The sequence below is a fragment of the Mobula birostris genome, chromosome 8, assembly GCF_030028105.1.
Source record: "Mobula birostris isolate sMobBir1 chromosome 8, sMobBir1.hap1, whole genome shotgun sequence".
Lineage (NCBI taxonomy): Eukaryota > Metazoa > Chordata > Chondrichthyes > Myliobatiformes > Myliobatidae > Mobula > Mobula birostris.
In genome coordinates, this window is record NC_092377.1 from 20,600,297 (window position 1) to 20,626,355 (window position 26,059).

The 26,059-nt window shown below is 45.2% G+C and overlaps 1 protein-coding gene across 6 annotated transcripts in view; it reads right to left on the reverse strand.

The window, feature by feature from the left end:
* The window catches only part of ltbp1 (latent transforming growth factor beta binding protein 1), a 452,733-nt gene that overhangs the window by 64,612 nt on the left and 362,062 nt on the right, over nucleotides 1-26,059 (reverse strand). For all 6 annotated transcript variants that reach the window (XM_072264871.1, XM_072264877.1, XM_072264876.1 and 3 more), the window contains 2 exons: nucleotides 9,404-9,571; nucleotides 7,808-7,894 (listed from right to left, as the gene is read on the reverse strand). In XM_072264871.1, coding sequence (XP_072120972.1) covers nucleotides 7,808-7,894; nucleotides 9,404-9,571 — 255 coding nt within the window. The remainder of the gene's footprint in view (nucleotides 1-7,807; nucleotides 7,895-9,403; nucleotides 9,572-26,059) is intronic.

Consider the following 26,059-nt stretch of genomic DNA (forward strand, 5'->3'; position numbering starts at 1 on the left):
CTCGCCTGCCTTTTTGTACTTAAGGTGAGTTCTCATGTGAAGCATCACTGGTAAGACCAACATTTATGTCCCATTCTTTATTTCCTCTTGAACACAGAGTGCAGATAGGGGTCAATGGCAATGCATTGGGCCTGGAGTCACATATAACCCAGATTAGGTCAAGATGACAGATTTACTTCACCATAGAGTACTGATAAACTTAATATGGTGTTTACAACAATGGCACCTTTGAAATCAACATTATAAAGCTAAATTTTCACTCCAGGTTTATTTAATTATGGATTTATTTAATTAAATTCCCTCGTTGCCACTGTGGGACTGACGCTTATGTGTCAATATCAATGACATGTGACCTCTTGAAAGAAGTCCAGCAACATCAACACTACGCTACACTTCCACAAAGGAATTTAGTTTAGTTTACGATAATTGTAATTTGATGCATTATCACAGCAGTTGCTCTCTTTTCCACTCTCAGCCACCTGGTTCACATTGCTTCTTGGCTTCTACCAATACAGTTTTGAGAGTAATGCAGGAAAATGAACGTGTGCGAGGCATCTCTCAAACAAAACAAAAATAGCCCCTACAGTCCACCAAGCCAGCATCAACCATCAAAAACCTTTCACCAAATACATTTTATACTTCAATTACATTTTATACTTTTATATATATTAGACCATAAGACTATAAGGCACAGGAGCCTTATAGGCCATTCAGCTATTTGAGTCTGCTCCACCATTCAATCATGGCTGATTTATTATCCCTTTCAACCCTATTCTCATGCCTTCTCCCCATAACCTTTGGCACCCTTACTAATCAAGAACCCATCAACTTCCATTTTACACTTCTCATCTAATCTCTTCATTCTACTACTGTGCAGTAGTGAGCACCCTAACAAGCTGCATCACTGTTTGGTGTGGAAACTGCACTGCGGCAGACAGGAAGGCTCTAGAATGGGTAGTCAAAACTGCCCAATGCATCACTGGCACCAGCCTACCCATCATCAGGGACATATATATCCAGAGAGATGGCAGGAAAGGGCCAGTAACATCATGAAAGATCGCACCCACTCTGCTCATGGACTGCTTGTCCTACCCTCAACAAGCAGTTGCTGATCAACACCCCAAACCACTAACCCACCATTTCACTCCCCAGATCATTCTTGTGAACTTCCTCCGGACCCTCTCCAGCACATCTTTTTTTTAAGATAAAGGACGCAAGATTGCTCACAATACTCCAAGTATGGTATGGCCAATGCCTTATATAGCCTCAACATAACATCCTTGCTTTTATATTTTAGTCCTCTCAAAATGAATGGTATCTGTGGAATTTGTTGCCACGAGCGGCTGTAGAAGCCAAGTCATTGGGTGTATTTAAGGCAGAGATAGATAGGTTCTTGACTAGCCAGGGCGTGAAGGCAGAGGAGTGGGGATGACTGGAAGAATTGGATCAGCCCATGATTGATAGGCTGAATGGCCTACTTCTGCTCCTATATCTTATGGTCTTATGGTCTAACACTGTATTTGCCTTCCTTACTACCAACTCAACCTCCAAGTTAATTTTTAGGAAATCCTCAATGAAGACTCCCCAAAGCCCTTGCACTTCTGATTTCACAATTTTCTCCCCATTTATAAAATAGCCTACGTTTAAAATTATTTATAAAATCCCTTCTTCCAATGTTTATGGCCATACACCTCCCTACACTATATTCCATCTTTCACTTCTTTGTCCATTCTGTTAATCATTATAAGTCCACTTGCAAACTTCCTGCTTCTTCAACGTGAACTGCTCCTCCACCTATCTTTGTATCGTCTGCAAATTTGGCCACAAATCCATCAATTCCATCATCCAAATCACGGGCACTTAATGTGAAAAGGAGTGGTCCTAACACAGACTCCTGGAACACCACTAGTCACCAGCAACCAACCAGTTTATTCCCACTCTTTGCCTCCTGTTAGTCAGCCAATCTTTCATCCATGCTCATATCTTTCCTGTGATACCAAGGGCTCTTAGCTTGTTAAGCAGCCTCATGTGTGGCACCTTGACAAAAGCCTTCTGAAAATCCAAGTAAACATCCTCCATCTGGCAGAACTGGTTCTCAAACTCACAATTTCTCCTTCGGTTCCTCCCATTTTCTCCAGACTCAAGGGGTAGCTATGGGCTCTACCATGGGTCCCAGCTATGCCTGCCTTTTCGTTGGCTATGTGGAACAGTCCATGTTCCAAGCCATTGCTGGTAATGCTCCCCAACTATTTCTGTGATACACTGACAACTGCATTGATGCTGTGCTGCTTTATGCACCCATGCTGTGCCTTCAATTTCACCAACTGTGCCTCCAATTTCCACCCTGCCCTTAAACTCACATAGTCCAACTTTGACATTTCTCACCCCTTTCTCAATCTCTGGAGGCAAACTGTCTACTGACATTGTTTATAAACCTACCGATTCCTGAGGCTATCTTAACAATACTTTTTCCCACGTCTCCTGTAAAATTTATATTCTCCTTTTCTCAGTTCCTTCATCTCTGCTGTATCTATTTCTAGGATGAGGCTTTCCTTTCCAGGACATCAGAGATGTACTCCTTCTTCAAGAATGTGAGCTTTCTCTTCTTCCATCATTGATGCTGCCCTCACCAGCATCTCCATTACTCGGACATCTGCGCTCACCCTTTCGTCCTTGTTTCTTGTCTCACCTACCTCCCCATGAGCCTCCACATCCAACACATCATTCTCCACAACTTCCGTCATTTTCAACAGGATCCTACCACCAAACACATCTTTATTTCCCCATCCTCCCCCACTTTCCACTGGATTACTCCCTGTGCGATTCTCTTGTCCATTGGTCTCTCCCCACTAATCTCCCTCCTGACACATATCCCTGCAAGCAAGAGAAATGCTACACATGCCCAGTCACTTCCTCCCTCACCTCCATTCAGGGCCCCAAACAGTCCTTCTAGCGGTGGTATCACTTCACCTGTGAATCTGTTTGGGTCATCATTTGTATCTGGTTGTCTCAATGCAGCCTTCTCTACATTGGTAATTCGTAAATTGGGGGCTATTTTGTTGAGCACCTCTGTTCCATCAACTGAAAGTGGATCTTCCCAGTACTCAACTATTTTAGTTTTAAACCCCATTCCCTTTCTGACATGCCAGTCCATGACCTTATCTTCAGCCACAAAGAGGCACAAAGAGGCCACTCTCAGTGTGGAGGAGCAACATGTTATATTCCATTTAGGTAGCCTCCAACCTGATGGTATGAACATCAATTTCCCCTTCCAGTATTTTTTTTCTCTTTTTCCCTTCTCCCATTCCTCTTCTTCTGTTCCCCATTCTGGCCTCTGACCCTTTCTCTTCACCTATCACCTCCCTCTGCTGCCCCCATCTTCTTCATTTCTCCCATGGGCTACTCTCCTCTCCTTTCAGATTTCTTTTTCTCCAGCCCTTTACCTTGCCCACCCACCTGGCTTCACCTTATCACCTTCCAGCTTGTCCTCCTTCCCCTCCTCCAACTTTTCATACTGGCATTTTCCCCTTCCTGATGAAGAGCCTCAGCCTGAAATGCCGACTGTGTAGTCCTTTCCATAGATGCTGCCTGATCTGCTGAGTTCCTCCAGCATTTTGTGTATGTTGCTCTGAACATCCATTGACTCTCCTGTGTTATTTCCTCAAATAATTCCAACAGATTTGTCAGGAAGAATTTCTCTTCAAGGAAACCATGAGGATGTGGCCTATTTTATCATGTGACTCCAAGTACCCTGAAACCTTATCCTTAATTATGGACTCCCAACCACTGAAATCAGGCTAGCTAGCCTATAATTTCCTTTCTTCTGTCTCCCTCCTTTCTTAATGAATGGAATGGCACTTGCAATTTTCCAGCCTTCCAAAACTATTCCAGAATCCAGTGATTCTTGAAAGATCATTGCACATTCTCATCATCTTCCCCAAAATTTATCACTCATCAGAGCACCCAGAGGAAACCCTGGAAGAATGTGTAAACTTCACACAGACAGCACCCGAGACCAGGATTGAACCCAGGATACTGGAGTTGTGAAGCAGCAACTATACTGGCAAAGCCACCCTCTTACCCTCAACTGGTTAAGTCACCCTCCTGTAAAAATTAGAAAAGGTGCTCTTTAGTGTAAAACTATTATAAAGCACAACTTGATGCAACCATTGTTCCTGGAAGGCAATCAATTGTCATTCCCACTGATTTCAAGTGAAATGGTAAATCAAGTAGTACCAGATTCGCAGCTGGATAGTTTTACGCTCCCAGCTAGAATCAATATTACCCTCTGAACCTCTGACCAAAGTCTTCCCACCGCAGCATGTCTGAGATTGGGTAGTCCAATTTGACACTTAAAAATTTCCAACAAAAGGTACTTCTGTATGGAATTCCCAACTTGAATAAGGAGCAGTTCTCTTATCGTTAATACAGAGATATAGCTTCCTTTGTACGCCACATAGAAACATAGAAAATAGATGCAGCAGTAGGCCATTCGGCCCTTCGAGCCTGCACCACCATTCAGTACGATTATGGCTGATCATCCAACTCAGAACCCTGTACCTGCCTTCTCTCCATATCCCCTGATCCCTTTAGCCACAAGGGCCATATCTAACTCCCTCTTAAACACAGCCAATGAACTGGCCTCAACTGTTTCCTGTGGCAGAGAATTCCACAGATTCACCACTCTCTGTATGAAGAAGTTTTTCCTCACCTCGGTCCTAAAAGGCTTCCCCTCTATCCTCAAACTGTGACCCCTCGTTCTGGACTTCCCCAACATCGGGAACAATCTTCCTACATCTAGCCTGTCCAATCCCTTTAGAATTTTATACGTTTCAATAAGATCCCCCCTCAATCTTCTAAATTCCAGAGAGTATAAGCCTAGCCGATCCAGTCTTTCTTCATATGAAAGTCCTGCCATCCCAGGAATCAATCTGGTGAACCTTCTTTGTACTCCCTCTATGGCAAGAATGTCTTTCCGCAGATTAGGGGACCAAAACTGCACACAATACTCCAGGTGTGGTCTCACCAAGGCCTTGTACAACTGCAGTAGTACCTCCCTGCTCCTGTACTCGAATCCTCCTGCTATGAATGCCAGCATACCATTCGCCTTTTTCACATCCAGAACATTATTAACTGGCAGCTTAGTTAAGCAGCAAGTCAGTGCTGGAAGTAGATGGCAAGTGCAGCACTGCACCTGTTGTATCAGCCAGTGACTAGTCCCCACCAAAAGCTGCAATGGTACATGTGCAGAGATTTCTACATGAGTAACTGAGGCACATCTAAAAATGTTAACCTCACTCACGTAGTGTTGCAAATTCCTCCACGTACGCAATTGAGCTTTATGGAGATGATGAATTATTTTTGATCTGAGTGATGGATCAGATTCCATTTGAATCAAACAGTGGCTTTCGAAGAGACTCAACAGGCTCATTCCTACAATCAGTGAACTGTGGATCAGCTCTGCTGAGTGCAATAAACCTAGTATTCATAAAATACTTCTTTCATGTTTACTTCAAACATGGTTTCAATAGGTGTCAATAGGCGCATTTAATGACAGAGAAGTGTACAAGATATACACCCTGAAACTCCTTTTCTTCGCAGACATCTACTAAAATAGAGGAGTGCCCCAAAGAATGAATGACAGTTAAAATATTATAACCCCAAAGCCCCCCCCCCCCCAAACTGTGCTACTTCATTCAACATAATGTTTCACACCAATTCACAGAACAAATACTGCAAATAGGGAAAGGCAGATTCACCCTCCAGGACATTACTGAAAGATCAATTCTTTACCTGAGCTGTTAATTCAAGTATATAAATTTAATCAAGTCGTTTTTGGAATTAAAAGCACAAGACTTAAAAGAGTCAAAATTACAAAAGCCCGAAGGCACACACTCAATGACTCAGGAACAACTTCTGCCATCTGTTGGAAGTCTGCCATCCGACTTCTGAATGGGCACTGAACCCATGAACACTCCCTCACTACTTTTTAATTCATTTTTTCACTACTTGCTTAATTTAACTGTGTGTGTGTGTGTGTGTGTGTGTGTGTGTGTGTGCGTGCGCGTGCGCGCGTGTGCGTGCGTGTGTGTGTGTGTATAACACCATAACACCTGGGAAAGGTTTCACTACTAATGCAATGGTTTTTCTGTAGGAGCACTGTTAATGTCATGGTTATTCGGTAGCAGCAGTGTTTAGGTAATGGCTAGTGATAACGGAGGCTTTGGAATGTGCACCGTCCAATGTAGGGAGTGCTTTTTCTTGTTGTGTGCCTGAGACCGGGGTGACCTAGGTCTTTTGTTTGGCGGAAGATGAAGAGAGAAGATGCCAGAAAGGAGAGAGGTCGTAGACACCAGAAAGGCGAATGGTATGCTGGCATTCATAGCAGGAGGATTCGAGTACAGGAGCAGGGAGGTACTACTGCAGTTGTACAAGGCCTTGGTGAGACCACACCTGGAGTATTGTGTGCAGTTTTGGTCCCCTAATCTGCGGAAAGACATTCTTGCCATAGAGGGAGTACAAAGAAGGTTCACCAGATTGATTCCTGGGATGGCAGGACTTTCATATGAAGAAAGACTGGATCGGCTAGGCTTATACTCTCTGGAATTTAGAAGATTGAGGGGGGATCTTATTGAAACGTATAAACTGGACTTGGAGAGGGGCTGGGAGTCGACGAAGCCCGGGGAAATTGATGGAGGACCAGCGGAAAGGAAACCGTGAGCTCCAACTTGTGCACAGTAGACTATTTCATTAAAATGGACCCTTTTTTCTTTCTGTTTTACTATACTAACCCTTTAGACAAATTAAGAATTATAAAGCTAAATTGTTTAATTGCATATGGTGTATTGTTATTTCATGCTACTGATTTGTAGCAGGGTAACACATCACATAGCATCCACGCAAACGGGAGGTTTTGCATGTTTGGTGGAGCCAGAGATTGTCTTCCCCAGTCTTACGCAGCCGAGAGAACTTCAGGGTTACATATACATGCCAGTGATAATAAAAACCTGATTCTGATTTCACACACTTGATAAATAGCAGGTTGTTCCATCCTTAACACACTTTACACACAGGTTCTCGGGCTTGCTGTACCAATACCATTCATCTAAAGCCTCTTTTGGAATCTGATACAGGTGCAACAGCAATTTAAATCTATCCACAACATCACACAACTAGTAAAACTTGAGGAGCAAAGCATCAGCTGGAAATGGATTAACTTGATTTCTTGTTTTCAGATTACCACACGGGCACGGAGGGAGCTTCTCTGCTGATCACAAAGATAATCATAGCTGCTGATCTCTCTAGAGTGTGAAGAGCAAATCCTTCATACTCAAAAGTGTGACATCCTCCAGCAGCACCAGTTCATTAGCATACTCGATGTTTAATGTGGTGAAGGGACTATAGATTCTGACATAACGAAGGGGAATACAGAACTGGGGGAGAAATCCTGTCGTCTCATTTCCAGCAAACCGAGAGCTTTTCAACAGCATTGTATCCCAATTCAGCAAGCAAATATTTCCAAGCATGGGAAGTAAAATCATCAATGGATTTTTCCTTTGAAAATGATGCTAAATGTCTCTACTCTGTCTTAAATGCACTCAGCACTATCAAAGAATTTCAGAATGGACCATCTGGGCAGCACGAGTCATTTCCACATCTGCTAATTTTGCTCAGTGTTTGTAACACTAACATATTGACATGCTTCAAACTGAACATAACATAGGCAAGGCTTTCACCAGGTTGACCTGCCCTGTTAGCAGATGGGTATCTCAAACTACGTTACTGAAAGGAATGGTTCAATCCTGACCTCTGTAGCTAACTCCACTGATCCTGTAGGCCGAGTCTCCATTGGGAATGAAGCCTTTTCCTCCGGGACACATGGCCGCAAAATCCGCTATACAATAAAATAGAAAATATTGAAAATACAAAAAATTGAGTCAAGATAGAAAAAGCATACAACAAACATAATAAATCAGAAATTACAACATTGGCACCAGGGTAATGCACTGTATGTAAACAATGGAGATTGGCCTCATTGAAACTGGAGATCTAATAGGTTGTAAGTGTCCATAATTAGCTTAAAATATTTGATAAATAACTTGTTTATTCTTTCACCCAAGTTTGCCTACTTGGGAATTCCACTTTTTCCGCATTTGAAATATTGCATACAGCATGTCAAGTTGCATTTTAAAACACTCCTTAGGGTGGTGTACTTGAAAACATTCTCTTTACTCTGTATGAACCAGTACTACCCTAGGTCTGAGATACCACAAGCCCTTTAACAAACCTTTCATGGTTTCAGTCCAGGCTGCCAGACGCAATCGAAAGCCATAAGGACAGTTGGTGGGAAGAATAATCAACAAGTGTTCCTCTTCTTGTGCTGGGTTAAATCATGAGGTTTGAGCAATTTAAAGAGAGCTTGGGACTACTGCGGGTTCCTTTCAACCTCAGTCTACATTAACCATGTTGAAGTTCAGAAGTGGGAAAGGTCATGCATAGCCCAAAATATGGGGTTGATGGTGTATAGTGTGGACTCCTTCTGTGCTAGAGTGCTCCTAATATTCCCTCTCAATACAGTTAGCAAAACATTTAGAATGCAACCAGGCCAACGCACACTGTCTTCCATTAAATGTTCAGTGATTTTTAGGAAATGAACAATGTTGACATTCATCACCAAAAAGCAAATCTGTTACTTGCACAGTGGCATAGTGGTTAGCACAACACTTTGCAGTACAGGCGACGCGGGCTCAATTGCTGCCGCTGCTGTACGCAGTCTGTACATTCTCCCCGTGACTGCGTGGGTTTTCTCCGAGATCCCCGGTTTCCTTCCACAGTCCAAAAACCTACCAGTTAGTAGGCTAATTGGCCATTCTAAATTGCCCTGTGATTAGGCCAGGGTTAAATCCTGAGACTGCTAGGCGGCGCAGCACAAAGGGCTGATTAGCCTTTTCCGTACTTCATCTCAATAACTATAATGAATAAAATAATAGTATAAAGTCTTAGCCTGTCCAAAGTCAGTCCTTCAAGACTTGGCAACTTCCTTGTAAGTCTTTTCTGTGCTCCTTCCAGTTTAATAACATCTTTCCTAAAGCAGATGCACTTGCCCACCACTGCACTTTGAGGATGAGAGAATTGGTTCGGCACAGTTTGTGTAAATCTGCTGAATTCATGATGTCAGCATCAACCATTCCCCCAATTATGCATAAGTAATTGAAGCATAACAGCAATATGAATCTGGCAATTCTAAAGGGTGATGGCCTGCATACACCCCTTACCCTCTCACTTCCACATCCCTAGTAATTCCATGGAACTGCCGTACACCCACATGTCTCAGAAAAGTTATCTGGAACTCCCCGTATCAAACTTATCCAATAATATTGAAAATAGTTAACTCAGAACTTACGGCTGCCAAACATCGGACATGGAAACACTTCACAGTTGTCACCCCAGCCTGCTCCCAAAGTACAACAACATTCCTGCTTAGTGACATTGGAAGTCAGAACATTGTCACAGAAGTGTGCATCATTGAGATTGTAATAGCATTCCTTCTTTTCTTCTGAGTTTGGAAGTACTGGAAAAAGAAAGAACAACTTCCATAAACTTTGTGCAAATACATTTTGAGCTAAAAATCTAACTTAAATCATTACTGAGGTCAGTACATTTTGACTGAGTTCTTTTTGAAGTTAATATAACATTGTACGTTAAGTAGAGGTCCTGATTCTTCAACAGCCATGCAGAACTTAAAACATCAGCTGAACTCATGACATGAACATCAACCATTTCACCAACTGAAGCATATCAGCAATATGAACTATACAAATTCCATTGACCAACAAATGGTCCGTAGCCTTCTGATCCTTGATGGTTCAAGTAATTGTATAGATGCTACTGAAAAGTTGTGACAGAAACTACCTCTATCGTCCCCTCGAATTGCAAACATCGTCTGAGTAAAGGAATGTTCCAATCCAACCCTATTCATAGTCTCATGATTTTATATTTGTTCAATCATTACGTGCCATAGTCTTTCCAGGACCATAACTGCTCTTGGCAAATTTTTCTACAGAAGTGGTCTATCATTGCCTTCTTCTGGGCAGTGTCTTTACAAGACAGGTGACCCCAGCCATTATCGATACTCATCAGAGATTGTCTGCCTGGCATCAGTGGACACACAAACAGGACTTGTGAAAAGCACTAGCTGTTTTATATACCTTTAGTATACTATTTTATGTATCTCTGTCAAATCCCCCCTCAGACCATTCTGCTCCACGGAAAAAGTAGAGGTCCAACAACTCTGTGAAATGTAGTCCCCAGCAAACCACACAGAATCACACCATTTTTGGAGAAACACAAAACTCATGAGAGGTTGAGGATAAGAAAAGCAGAGAAAGAAAAATACTCTTTCTATTGGCTCGAGAATCCAGGACTAGAGGGAACAGCCAAGAAAGAACCAGGGTTGAGTCTTTCAGGAGTGAAATGAGATGGGTACAGATTTGGTGGGATTTCACTGATTCCATGAGCAGGTTCCAGGGGTTAAATGGCCTGATCCTAAACCATGATGGAAGAAAGGAACTGGGAAGACAGCATCTCAGCAAACAGTACGACAGGGAGAGCAAGCAACATGCATGTGACAGACATTATGTATCAGCATTATCTAACAGCTGAATCAAATAACATTCAATTTAAAGTTCAAACTGGAAGATGGGTGATGTACATATGTGAAAACGCCTTGGCAAATAGGCAACGTGGAAACAACCCATGTACCTGCTTCTTTGAATCTAAATTGACCCGGATTTAGACAGCAAGAAAACAAGACGTACAAGCTTTGGCAAAATTTAAATCAATACGTATTATTAGGCATTTATTCCTTTGAAAAATATAGCGGCCTGCCTGGCTTACAGGATCTGATCATAAAACATAGGAGCAGATTAGGCCATTCAGCCCATCATCTCTTCTCCAAAATGGCTGACTTATTATACCTCTTAATCCCATTCTCTTGCCTTCTTCCTGCAACCTTTGATGTCCTCATCAAGAAACCATCCACCCCTGCTTTAATTATACCCAATCATGGCCTCGAAAACCGTCTGTGACAATGATATCCACAAATTCACCACGCTCAGGGTAAGGAAATCCATTCTCATCTCTGATCTAAAGTGACATCTTTGCATTCTGAGGTTATGCCCTCTGGTCCTCGACTCCCTCACTGCTATTTGTTCATGTATACTTTGACCCTTACAGGTTGCTGTCAAGTTTCCCTGTGTGTTACGTACTGAAGGGCCCTCTGGGTCGATGACCCACAAGCAAGACAAACAGCTGTACGTTTGTTCATCACCTCTCTGTCTCCTGTGTGTGTTGTTCACGGCCACCCGGCTTCCCAGTACCACAAACATAACAACTGGCTACAAGCCCCCATGTGGCAAGAAAAGTCATTGTATCACGTCAGTGGTGTAATGCGGGTGAGTGAAACAAAAACAGTCGCTAAAGCGTAGTGAGTGAAAAATTTGCGGGGGAGAGATCAAGAACAGGATGGTTAAATAAAACAAGTAAGGGGGAGCAGAGATGGATAGGACTCGTTAACTTTTCTGGAACGTGATTGTGCTTGAAAATGGTAACAATGTTTGGAAGTATGGGTGGTACGTTGAAACGGCAGAGCAATGGAGTTCATAGACTGAAAGATCTGGATATTTTGCACTGGTAAATCAAATTTCACATGATATTCATGTTCCAACTTTTCTGACTACGATGGGTGCAAACATGTTTATTATGCAGTATTGTGTAGTACAATCTGCCAAACCTGGCGATAAGTCTTATGGGGACATAGTTAAAATCTTAAAAGACCTCTATTCAATTAAATTACCCTTTTCACCTAAATATTTACCTTGGTTATTGCTGAGAGGTTTAGATTTCATAAAAGGAATCATGAGGAACGCGAGTCTATTTCGGAGTTTGTGGCAGTGCTGAAGCAATTGACAGAATACTGTGAATTTGGGCAGTCACTGAATGACACATTACATAATGGACTCGTGTGTTGTCTGCATAGTGAGGCAATTCAGAAAAGTTTGCTCACTGAAGACAGACGAACTTTACAGAAGGTAATTGAGATTAGTACACCTATGGAGATGGCAGCTAGAGAAGCACAGCTATTAAGCACATCTTCCCAAAGTTCATAAAATTTCTACTGACTTTAGGAATAAGACACTAACTGGCAATCAATGTTACCATTGTGGCAAAACTGGACATTCATCAAAAGACTATTGATATTAGACTGCCAGAACTGTGGCAGAAAGGGACATAGAGAACACAACTGTAAAAGTGAAAAGGCACTGCCAACCAAAAACACAGTAATGAAGAAGAATTACTTTCGGAAAAACAAAAAGAAACACATGAGAAGAAGATGGAGCATACTGAGGACGGACTGAGTGACTCAGTCTGTGGTCGAAGAAGTTTTGCATGCTTTATCTGTTTCAGGACACAAAGACTCCCATAGTTGGATAGGGCCATGGTGAGGATCCAGGTAGACATGGGTGCTGCCGTATCGCTGGTATCAGAGATAGCTTACAAAGAGAAATTGCAGCATCTCACCCCAGAAGGGGCAAGGTTGACTTTAAAGACTTACACTTGCGATGCTGTTCCAGTGAGAGGAGTAGTACATATTACAGTGGACATTAATGAACAGAAAAATAAACTTCCGCTGTACATTGTTAAAGGTAGCTATCCAGCGCTCCTATGCTGCTCATGGTTGGAGCAGCTCAAGCTCAACTGGCAAGAACTGCACTGGAAGCACTGGTCGATAAGAGGTATTGAAAGAACATGCAGAAGTATTCAATGGAGAACTGGACAGTATGAAAGGAATCACTGTTAAGATGACTGTAAAGCCCAACTTAATCCCCAAATACCTGAAGGCAAGACCATTTCCAGATGCCCTCAAACAAAAGGTTGAGGCTGAATTGGAAAGACTGGTCCACAGTAAGATACTGGAACCAGTGTGTGAATGTAAATGTGCAACTCCACTGGTTCCTGTCCTAAGAAGGGATGGGTCTTTAAGGCTTTGTGGAAATTTCAATGTAACCATTAACCTGGTTCTAACAGTTGAACAATCCCCCTCTTCCCCTCATTGGTGACCTTTTTGCAGGATTGACTGGAGGACATACGTTTAGCAAGATTAACCATAACGACTCACAAAGGAATGTTCAGGTACCAAAAGCTTCCACCTGGCATCACCTCGGCTCCTGCACTTTTTCAGCAAACAATGGACCAGATCCTGAGCGAGTTGACAGGCTGCAGTGCTACTTGGTTGACCTACTCACTACCAGGAAACATGAGCGTGAGCACCTACAAAATTTGGATGCTAAACTACAAAGACTCGAGGAATACAGGCAAGGAAGGGCAATTGTGAGTTCTTTTACCTTCCCTTGAATGTTGGGCCATGTGATTGACAACTCAAGGCTTCACAAGGTACCATCAAAGATGAAGATAGTTGTGGAGGCTCCATCACCACAGAATGCAAGTCAATTGATATCTTTCTTAGGACTAGTAACATACTATGCAAAGTTAGCTCCTAACCTAGCTAGCATGCTGAAACCACTTCATGAGCATTTAAGTAAATCAATGCACTGCTGGTGGACAGATTGTTACGAAGAGGCTTTTATAAAGGCTTTGTCACAATTTGAAACACTCACATACTTCAATCCATCAACGCCCATACAGTTGGCCTGCGAAGCACAATACTATGGCGTTGGAGCAGTTATCTCACGCATCATGCCACTGGGTGAAGGAGAGGTCCAATCACTTTTGAGTCAAGTATATTAACCAAGGCAGAAATTCGCTATGCCAAGATTGAGCAGGAAGCACTCACAATTGTCTTCGGACAATTGGAGACATTCCATCAATTCCTCTTTGGTCCACAATTTACACTACGCACAGATCATTGGCCTTTGACGTCAATTTTTGGTCCACGTGTGGGCATTCGTTCCCCGGCTGTGAGTCAAATGCAACGTTGGGCTCTGTTACTATTTGCACATCAGTATGATATAAAGTACAGGAGCCCAGAGCACCATTCAAACGCTAATGGACTATCCGGATCTCCCTTAGCTGTTACAGCTCCAGAGCTATCCCTGAGAGAGATCTTTTCCGTCAAGAAAGTACCTACAGGTCTGATAACCTATATTATTGTGCATTATTGTGCATTTCAAAAGCAGAGAGAAAGAAGGGGTTAGGGAGATGGGGGAAGAGAGGGCTAGAGAGAGAAATATAAAGAGAAATGGTTAGTAGGAGAGAGAGAGAGAGGGAGGGGGAGAGGGGGAAGGGGGAGGGGGAGAGGGGGAGGGGGAGGGGGAGAGGGGGAGGGGGAGAGGGGGAGGGGGAGGGGGAGAGGGGGAGGGGGAGAGGGGGAGGGGGAGAGGGGGAGGGGGAGAGGGGGAGGGGGAGAGGGGGAGGGGGAGAGGGGGAGAGGGGGAGGGGGAGAGGGGGAGAGGGGGAGAGGGGGAGAGGGGGAGAGGGGGAGAGGGGGAGAGGGGGAGAGGGGGAGAGGGGGAGAGGGGGAGAGGGGGAGAGGGGGAGAGGGGGAGAGGGGGAGGGGGAGGGGGAGGGGGAGGGGGAGGGGGAGGGGGAGGGGGAGGGGGAGGGGGAGGGGGAGGGGGAGGGGGAGGGGGAGGGGGAGGGGGAGGGGGAGGGGGAGGGAAGTAAACCATATATATGTTGTAACTGGGTTAACTGTCTGGACACGCCCCTCTGCTGACTGCCCCTGTGGCTCCTCCCACAGAGTCCTGTATAAAGGTGTTTCGCCTTGCCCCTTCCCCTCAGTCCGGGGGCAGACACTCACCATGGAGGTCGTATTGTACAGCGAATAAAAGCCTTTCAGTATTCTACCCAACCTCAGTCTTTTGGAGTTATTGAAGGTGCGTTTTAGTTTTATTCGCTGTACATTTTAAGGCATGGAACACACACTGCGACCCGACAGGATAGACCTCAATCCGCAAAGGCCTGACGCTGGAAACGTTTTCGAACTCCAGCTGGCCTGCTTTGAAGCGTACATAGAGGAGATTAAAGCGACCGACCCCATAGTGAAGTACAGAGTTCTACTCTCCAGGGTCAGTCCACGGGTCTATTCGCTGATCAGAGACCAGCCGAGCTACGACGGCTCGATGAGCGCCCTCAAAGGCCAATACCTGTGGCCGATAAACAGCGTCTATGCTCGGCACCGCTTAGCGACAAGGCAACAACGGCCCGGGGAAATCAAGTGCTGAGTTCATCTAGGCCCTACGGACGCTCATGCGAGCCTGCAATTGCCAGGAGCTGACAGCAGCGCAGCATGCAGAACTCCTAGTGAGAGACACCTTCGTCACGGGGACCAGGTCAGTGTACGTGCGCCAGCGGCTGTTGGAAAAAGCCGATCCTACCTTAAGTTCGGCGATCGAACTGGCCAACACGCTGGAGGCCGCTCTGCATAACTCTGAAGCTCTCCAAGCACGCGATCCCCCGATAGCCTCATGGGCGCCGCAGACCCCGCAACCCGCCGGTGAATCGACCTCGGCTGCCACCAGTCGCGAGTCTGCGAAGTGCTACTTCTGCGGACTGGAGAAGCACTCCCCGAAACGCTGCACGGCCTGACAAGCTACCTGCTCCAGCTGCAGAAAGAAGGGCCACTTCGCTAAGGTCTGTAAGTCCAAACCATGAGCGGGGTTGAGCAGTGCCGCGTGCGAGACGTGGGGGTCGCCATCTTGCCTGCCGCCATCTTCCCTGCACGCCACCACCACGTGCGAGACATGTGGGCCGCCATTTTGCCTGCCGCCATCTTCCTTGTACGCCGCCACCACGTGCGAGACATGGGGGCGGCCATCTTGGTCGGCGCCCCCTCCCACCGCCTACGACCAACGGGTGCTCACGGGGCGCCCTACCGCGCCGGACCAAGACAGCAACTCAACCCTGGCCTCCGTAACCCTTGACCAAAGCACTCCGCACCAGCTCGCAAGGTCAATGACGGACATCCTGGTGGAGGGGCACAGGACAAGCTGCCTGTTTGACACAGGCAGCACAGAGAGTTTTATTCACCCAGCCACGGTGCAGCATTGCGGACTCGTGATACAGCCGGTAAGCCAGAGGGGCACCATGGCTTCCGGGTCGCATACAACAGACATCCGGAGGGGGTGGTGGGGGGTGGGGGGGGGGGTTCTGTAGCAACGCTAGTGGTGTAGGGCACAGAATCGCGAGACTTTACGTTACTGGTCATGTCTCAACTGTGTGCCCCTGTGCTATTGGGGCTCAACTTCCAGAGCCACCTGAAAAGCGTGACAATGAAGTATGATGGGCCCTTCCCACCAATTACTGTCGTAAATCCCCAGTTTTGTAAGGATACGTCACATACCCCGCTACTGACCACACACACACACTGACCTGCACATCCCACCCAACATCATGCCAACTGCCACACTACCGACACCACTTGCGGCCTCTCCACCCTCAGGATCCCTCCCCCACTGCTGTTCGCCAATCTGACCCCCGACTATAAACCTGTGGCATCTAAAAGCAGGAGGTACAGCGCGGGGGACAGAGCCTTCATTAAGTCGGAGGTGCAGCGGCTGCTCAGGGAGGGGGTCATTGAGGCAAGCAGAAGTCCTTGGAGGGCCCAGGTGGTCGTTGTTCGGAACGGGGAGAAGAATAGGATGGTCGTGGACTATAGCCAGACCATCAATAGGTTCATGGAGCTCAACGCACACCCTCTACCCCGCATCGCGGATATGGTCAATCAGATAGCACAGTACAACGTGTACTCAACCACAGACCTAAAATCTGCATACCATCAGCTCCCCATCCGCTGGGAGGACCGCCCTTACACCGCCTTCGAGGCGGACGGCAGGCTTTATCAATTCCTGCGCGTCCCCTTTGGTGTCACGAATGGTGTATCTGTCTTCCAGAGGGCAATGGACCAGATGGTGGACCAGTGCCAACTGAAGGCCACGTCTCCATATCTGGGTAACATCACCATCTGCGGTCACGACCAGCAGGATCACAGCAATAACCTCCAAAAATTTCTCCAAGCAGCCAAAGCCTTCACCCTCACCTATAAAAAGGACAAATGTGTATTCGGGACCACCTGACTTGTTATCCTTGTGTGTGTCGTGGAGAATGGAGTCATGGCCCTGACCCCGACCGTATGCACCCCCTGTTAGAACTCCCTCTTCCCAATACCCTCAGAGCCCTCAAAAGGTGCCTGGGCTTCTTTTCATATTACGCCCAATGGGTCCCTAACTATGCAGACAAGGCCCGCCCCCCGGTCAAGTCCACCACATTCCCCCTCTCAGCCGAGGCCCCCGCGGCCTTCAGCTGCATTAAAGGGGACATTGCCAAAGCAGCAATGCATGTGGTGGATGAGTCCATTCCCTTCCAAGTGGAGAGTGACGCCTCCGACTTTGCGCTGGCTGCTACCCTCAACCAGGCAGGAAGACCAGTGGCATTCTTCTCCCGTACTCTTCAAGGCCCGTAAATTCGGCACTCCGCGGTGGAGAAAGAGGCCCAGGCCACAGTGGAAGCTATTAGGCACTGGAGGCACTATCTCGCTGGCAAAAGGCTCACCCTGCTAAACTGACCAGCGCTCAGTCGCATTCATGTTTAATAACCAACAGCGGGGCAAAATCAAAAATGATAAAATTCTGAGGTGGAGAATCGAACTCTCCACCTACAACTATGACATCATGTACAGGCCTGGGAAGCTCAACGAGCCCTCTGATGCCCTATCCTGGGGAACGTGCGCCAGCACGCAGATCGACCGGCTATACGCCCTACATGTAGATCTTTGCCACCCGGGGGTCATCCGGCTTTTCCACTTCGTGAAAGCCCGGAACCTGCCTTACTCCCTTGAGGAGATCAGGACGATGACCAGGGACTGCCAAGTCTGTGCAGAGTGCAAACCGCACTTCTACCGACCCGAAAAGGCACAACTCATGAAGGCCAGCCGCCCCTTTGAGCGACTGAGTGTTGACTTTAAGGGCCCCCTTCCCTCCACCGACCACAGTGTGTACTTTCTTAATGTTATCGGCAAGTATATGTGGTAAACCATATATATGTTGTAACTGGGTTAACTGTCTGGACACGCTCCTCTGCTGACTGCCCCTGTGGCTCCTCCCACAGAGTCCTGTATAAAGGTGTTTCGCCTTGCCCCTCCCCCTCAGTCCGGGGGCAGACACTCACGATGGAGGTCGTATTGTACAGCGAATAAAAGCCTTTCAGTATTTTACCCAACCTCAGTCTTTTGGAGTTATTGAAGGTGCGCTTCAGAGAGGGAGAGGGAGAGGGGCAGGGAGAGGGGGGAGGGGAAGGGGAGAGAGGGAGGGGGAGAGAGGGAGGGGGAGAGAGGGAGGGGGAGAGAGGGAGGGGGAGAGAGGGAGGGGGAGAGAGGGAGGGGGAGAGAGGGAGGGGGAGAGAGGGAGGGGGAGGGGGAGGGAGAGGGGGAGGGAGAGGGGGACGGAGAGGGAGAAAGGGGGAGAGAGAAGTTATTGAGATGAATTAAGAAAATTTTGCTACGCCATCCTTGCTGAACATCAATGTCATAACCATTTTGAAGTGGCACCATGAAAAGATATTTTGGGCAGAACCTCACAGACTCAACCTGTAAATTAACTTCCTGAGAGTATTGCACAAGGCCTCCTACGTCCTGCTGCACCTCTGTCTGAGAAGTAAATTTCACGATGTTTCCTATTTCCCAGTGCTAAAATGTGTTCTTGGGTCCAGCTGCCACTTTGATCAGGTTAGATCCATGCTTACATCACAGCTATTTATTTATGTATGTCATCTGCAAAACCGCTTGGTTTAAGGTTTCATAAAAAAAAACAATTGCAGAATATGATTTTGAAATATTAATAAAAAGGAATTTGACTTATTCAGACTTTAAGTAGCGGTTTTGGCACTGGGATTTTAACCAGGGCATTTTTTTTACATTTACATGGTCTATTTCAATCTGTCAGCTTTTTTCATGCCTGAGTCAGCCATTCTGAGTTTAGCTGGTTGGCATAGATATGGTTCTAGTGAAACACAACAAAATGTAAACTAACCGTCAGCAAAACTCATCAGAAAAGCATCTGATAACAGATTTCACACAAGCATTTTATCAGAAACACTGAGCAATTTCCCTCCAATGTGGCAACATTTATATTTGCAAATAATTCAGTAATTTCTCCAGGGCTATTGGCAAGCCCAGCATCTCAGATTACGATTGAGAAGGTAGCAATCAGTGTTCTCCCAATGTGCTATTAGGAAGTATAATGCTGGCAAGATTTATTATAGAAAGTCACCAACTCAATATTATTCTGTCCCTTTATCAGCTTTGTACCAATAAGCTTATGAAGAAAGGTAATTTCAGTTTAACTGGAGTTTACAATAGATCTTCTCTAATAACCAGGGCAGATAGTGAAGTGGCTATGAGGAAATCTATTGTTAAGCCTACATACAAACCAGTGAATTGAAAGGTTGAGCATAGTAGGAATAATATTCTGAGCTGTGTCTATTTCAAAGCAAGGACTATTGTAGGAAAGGTGAATGAGCTCAGGGTATGGATCAGCATGTGGAAATATGATACTGTAGGCATTAGTGCAGGAGGGGCAGGATTGGCAGCTCAAAGTTCCGGGATCTGTTTTTTCAGATATGAAAGAGCTGGAGGGATAAAATGGGGTGGGGTGGTGTGACTAGTCAGAGAAACTGTCAGGGCAGTGCTAAGACAGGACAGACAGGAGAGCTCATCTGCTGAGGCTAGCTGGGTTGAACTGAGGAATAAGTAAGGGATAATCACATTAATGACGTTATATTCTACATCACCCAGTAGTCAGTGGCATTTAGAGCAGTAAATTTGTAGACAGATCGCAGACAGTTGCAAGAAAACATAAGGTGTGGTAGTAGGTGATTCTAACTTTCTACATATTGACTGCAACTCCCGTACTATTAAAGGACTAGATGGGATAGAGTTTGTCAAATCTGCTCAGGAAAGTTTCTTTGATCAGTACATAGTGTTCCCAACTAGAGACAGGGCAATACTAGAACAAGAGAGGGAGGTGGCAGAAGTTTGTGTAGGAGACACTGCAATTAGTGATTATACTTCCATTAGTTTTAAGATGATTATGGAGAAGGATATGTCTGGTCTGCAAGTTCAGATTCTAAATTGGAGAAAGGCCAAATTTGATAGTGTCAGGAAGGATCAGGCAAGTGTAGACTGGGACAGGTTATTTTCTGGCAAAATGTAATTGGTAAGTGGGAAGGCTTCAGCACTGAAATTTTGAGAGTACAGAGTTTGCATGTTCCTGTCAGAATAAAAGGCAAGGCTAACAGGTGTAAGAAACCTTGATTTTCAAGCAATATTGAGGCCATAGTTAAGAAGAAGAAGGAGGTACATTGCAGCTATAGACAGCAAGGAACAAATGAGGTACTTGAGGAGTATTAGAAATGCAAGAAAATGCTTAAGAGGGAAATCAGGCAGGCTAAAAGAAAGTGGATGTTAAATAAATGAGAATTCCAAAGAGTACAAATATAGCAAGTGAGAAAATTGATCCTTTTGAAGATCAGTGGGGTCATCTATGGCAGCAGTCACCAACCACCGGGCTGCGAGGAAACGATATGAGTCAGCTGCACCTTTCCTCATTCCCTGTCACGCACTGTTGAACTTGAACGTAGGGTTGCCAACTGTCCCATATTTGCTGGGACATCCCATATATTGGGCTAAATTGGTCTGTCCCATACAGGACCGCCCTTGTCCTGTATTTCCCCCGCTAAGGTACAGCGTTCCTATGAAACCTTTCGTGCCAAAATGGCGTAAAGCGAAGAAGCAATTACCATTAGTTTATATGGGAAACATTTTTGATCGTTCCCAGACCCAAAAAATAACCTACCAAATCATACCAAATAACATATAAAACCAAAAATAACTCTAACATATAGTAAAAGCATGAATGATATGCTAAATACACAGCCTATATAAAGTAGAAGTAATGTATGTACAGTGTAGTCGGGAAGATTAAGCCAAAACCGATTTGTGGAAAAAAAATCCGCATGTACGCGCATGCGCACATCACGCATGCACACACAGATGCCCACACAAGGCTTCATGGTCATGGTAGTCTTTCTCGGGGTAAACACAAAAGCCCCATCAACACACACAAAAAATGCTGGTGAACGCAGCAGGCCAGGCAGCATCTATAGGAAGAGGCACAGTCGATGTTTCGGGCCGAGACCCTTCGTCAGAATTTGACTGCTACTTTTGTCCCTTGTTTGGGAGTGAGAAAGTTGGCAACCCTAACTGTAAGAGACATGTTGAGGTGAGTTTAACCCCACTTGAACACCCCCCCCCCCTCACCCGGTCGGCTGGTCCGCAAGAATATCGTCAATATGAAACCGGTCCGCGGTGCAAAAAAGGTTGGGGACCCCTGTTCTATGGTGAAGCCCCAAGAGTAGGGCAAAACCTTAAATGGATTTTTTGCATCTGTATTTACTCGGGAGATGGACACAGAGCCTATAGAAGTGAGGCAAAACTGCAGTGAAGTCATGCACAGTGTATCAATTTTAGAGGACAAGGTGCTTGCCGTCTTGAGGCAAATTAGGGTAGATAAATCCCCAGAGTCTGAAAATATGTTTCCTTGGACCTTGTAGGAAGATAGTGCAGAATTTAAAGGATCCCTGGCAGTGATATTTAAAATGTCCTTAGCCACAGGTGAAATGCTAGAGGATTGGAGGATAGCCAATAAGGTGTCACACGTGAGCCTGCTTAACAAGATAAAACCCTCTTGCATTACAGGAAAGATACTGGCTTGGATAGAGGAATAGCTGACAGGCAGGAGGCAGTAAGAGAGAATAAAGGAGGCTTTTTCTGGTTGGCTACCAGTGACCAGTGGTGTTCTTCAGGGGTCAGTACTGGGACCACTATTGTTCACAAGGCTTGTCAGTGATTGAGAAACATAGAAACATAGAAAACCTACAGCACAATACAGGCCCTTCGGCCCATAATGCTGTGCCGAACATGTCCTTACCTTAGAAATTACTAGGCTTACCCATAGCCCTCTATTTTTTTAAGCTCCATGTAACTATCCAGGAGTCCCTTAAAAGGTCCTATCGTATCCGCCTCCACCACCAATGCCGACAGCCCATTCCATGCGTTCGCCACTCTCTGCGTAAAAAACTTACCCCTGACATCTCCTCTGTACCTACTCCCCATCACTTTAAAACTGTGTCCTCTTGTGGCAGCCATTTCAGCCCTGGGAAAAAGCCTCTGAATATCCACATGATCAATGTCTCTCATCATCTTATACACCTCTAGCAGGTCACCTCTCATCCTCCGTCGCTCCAAGGAGAAAAAGCCGAGTTCATTCAACCTGCTTTCTTAAGACATGCTCCCCAATCCAGGCAACATCCTTGTAAATCTCCTCTGCACCCTTTCTGTGGCTTCCACATCCTTCCTGTAGTGAGGCGACCAGAACTGAGCATGGTACTCCAAGTGGGGTCTGACCAGGGTCCTATATAGCTCCAACATTACCTCACGGCTCCTAAATTCAGTTCCATGATTGATGAAGGCCAATACACCGTACACCTTCTTAACCGCAGAGCCAACCTGCCAAGAGTCTTACCGTTAATACTATGTTGTGCCATCATATTTGACCTACCAAGATGAACCACTTCACACTTATCTGGTTTGGACTCCATCTGCCACTTCTCAGCCCAGTTTTGCATCCTATCAACGTCCTGCTGTACCCTCTGACAGCCCTCCACACTATCCACAACACCTCCAACCTTTGTGCCATCAGCAAACTTACTAACCCATCCCTCCACTTCCTCATCCAGGTCAATTATAAAAATCACAAAGAGTAAGGGTCCCAGAACAGATCCCTGAGGCACACCACTGGTCACCGTCTACAACCACTCTTTGCCTTCTGTGGGCAAGCCAGTTCTGGATCCACAAAGCAATGTCCCCTTGGATCCCATGCCTCCTTACTTTCTCAATCAGCCTTGCATGGGGTACCTTATCAAATGCCTTGCTGAAATCCATATACACTACATCTACTTCTCTTCCTTCATCAATGTGTTTAGTCACATCCTCAAAAAATTCAATCAGGTTTGTAAGGCATGACCTGCCCTTGACAAAGCCACTTTGACTATTCCTAATCGTATTATATCTCTCCAAATATTTATAAATCCTGCCTCTCAGGATCTTCTCCACCAACTTAGCAACCACTGAAGCAAGATTCACTGGTCTATAATTTCCTGGGCTAGCTCCACTCCTTTTCTTGAATAAAGGAACAACATCCACAACTCTCCAATCCTCTGGAGCCTCTCCCGTCTGCTTTGATGATTCAAAGATCATTGCCAAAGGCTCAGCAATCTCCTCCCTCGCCTACCACAGTAGCCTGGGGTACATCTCATCAGGTCCCGGTGACTTATCCAACTTGATGCTTTCCAAAAGCCCCAGCACATCCTCTTTCTTAATATCTACATGCTCAAGCTTTTCGGTGTGCTGCAAGTCATCACCACAATCACCAAGATCCTTTTCCTTCATAGTGAATACTGAAGTAAAGTATTCATTAAGTACCTCTATTTCCTCCAGTTCCATACACACTTTCCCTCTGTCACACTAGATTGGTCCTATTCTTTCACATCTTATCCTCTTGCTCTTCACATACTTGTAGAATGCCTTGGGGTTTTCCTTAAATTTAGATTTAGATCATGGAATTGGTGGCTTTGTGGCAAAGTTTGCAGTTGATACAAAGATAGGTGGAGGGGTAAGCAGAACTGAGGAAGCAATCTGAATGCAGAAGGACTAAGACAAATTGGAAGAATGGGCAGATGGAATAGAGTGTTGGGAAATATCTGATGAGACATTTTGGTAAAAGGAACAAAAGTGCAGACTATTATCTAAACGGAGAGAAAATTCAAACATCAGAGGTGCAAAGGGACTTAGGAGTCATTGTGCAAGACGCCCAGAAGGTTAATTTACAGGTTGAGTCTGTGGTAACGAAGGCAAATGTGATGTTGGCATTTATATCAAGGGGAATAGAATATAAAAGGAGAAAATGCTAAGGCTTTATAAGAAACTAGTCAGGCTGCACTTGGGAGTATTGTCAAAAGTTTTTGACCCTATATCTCAGAAAGGATGTGTTGTCATTGGAGAGAGTCCAGAGGAGGTTCATGAGGATGATTCCAAGAATGAAGGGGTTAACATATGGGAGTGTTTGGAAACTTTGGAACTGTACTCACAGGAACTTAGAAGAATGTGGGCGTATCTCATTGAAACCTACTGAATACTGACAAGGTAAGGCGGATGTGGAGAGGAGATTCCTATAGTGGGGGCATCCAGAACTACAGGGCTCAACCTCAACATTGAGGGCTGGCCTTTTAGAACAGAGGTAAGGAGGAATTTTTTTTTATAGCCAGAGAGTAGTGAATTTGTGGAATGCTCTGGTTCAGACGGTGGTGGAGGGCAGGTCCATGGGTATATTTAAGGTGGAAGTTGGTAGTTCCCTGATTGGTCAGGGCATCAAAGGATATGGCAAGAAGGCAGGTATATGGGGTTGAGTGAGATCCAGGATCAGCCATGATGGAATGGTGAAGCAGACTCGATGGGCTGAATGGCTTAATTCTGTTCCTATGTCTTATGGTGTTATGGTCTTAATATTGTTCAGCTGTTTAAGAAAGGCTCTAAAAATAAACTGGGAAATAAGAGGCTGGTGAGCAGATATACAAGTATCTGAATAGACAGAGGCTGATTAGGAATGGTCAACATGGTTTTTTGTGTGGTACGTCATGCCTAAACAATGTTATAGAGTTTTTTAAGGAGGCTACCAAAAAAATCAATAAATGACAATGGATAATGTCTAGATGGACTTGGCAAGGCATTAGACAAGGCCCTGCATGGAGGTTGATCAACAAGGTTCAATCACTTGGTATTCACAATGAGGTTGTAAATTGGATTCAAAATTAGCTTTGTGGGAGAAGAAAAAGAGTGGAAGTAGATGGTTGTCTCTCTGACTGGAGGCTAGTGACTAGCGGTGTGCCACAGCGATCAGTTCTGGGCCATTGTTGTTTGTTATCAATACCAACACTCTGGATGATAATGTGGTTAACTGGATCAGTAAATATGTGGTAAACACCAAGACTGGGGTTGTAGTGAGCAGCAAGATCTAAACCAGTGGTCCCCAACCACTGGGCCGCGAGGAAACAATATGATTTGGCGATATGAAACAATATGAGTCAGCTGCACTTTTCCTCATTCCCGGTCACGCACTGTTGATCTTGAACATAGGGTTGCCAACTGTCCCGTATTAGCCGGGACATCCTGTATATTGGGCTAAATTGGTTTGTCCCATACGGGACAGCCCTTGTCCCGTATTTCCCCCGCTAAGGTACAGCGTTCCTATGAAACCGTTCGTAACATAAGCCGAAATGGCGTAAAGCAAAGAAGCAATTACAATTAATCTATATGGCAAAAAATTTTGAGCGTTCCCAGACCCAAAAAATAACCTACCAATTCATACAAAATAATACATAAAACCTAAAATTACACTAACATATAGTAAAAGCAGGAATTATATGATAATACACAGCCTATATAAAGTAGAAATAACGTATGTACAGCATAGTTTCACTTAACAGAATCCGGAAGATTAAGCCAAAACCAATTTGTAGGAAAAAAATCAGCACATCACACATGCACACACAGGTGCCCGCACAAGGCTTCATGGTCATGGTAGTCTTTCTCGGGGTAAACACAAGTGTCCCGTATTTGACTGCTGCTTTTGTCCCTTATTTGGGAGTGAGAAAGTTGGCAACCCTAACTGTAAAAGACACGTTGAGGTGAGTTTAACCCTACTTGAACAACCACCCCCTCACCCGTCGGCTGGTCCACAAGAATATTGTCAATATTAAACCGGTCCGCGGTGCAAAAAAGGTCGGGGACCCCTGATCTAGACCAGCTGGAAAAATGGCAGACAAGTGTGAGGTGTTGCTGTGTTGCTCTATGACTCTACATCTCTAACCATGCAAGCTAGTAGCACCTATTTGTTTTGTATACTTATAATTTAATTTTAGTTATTGGCTA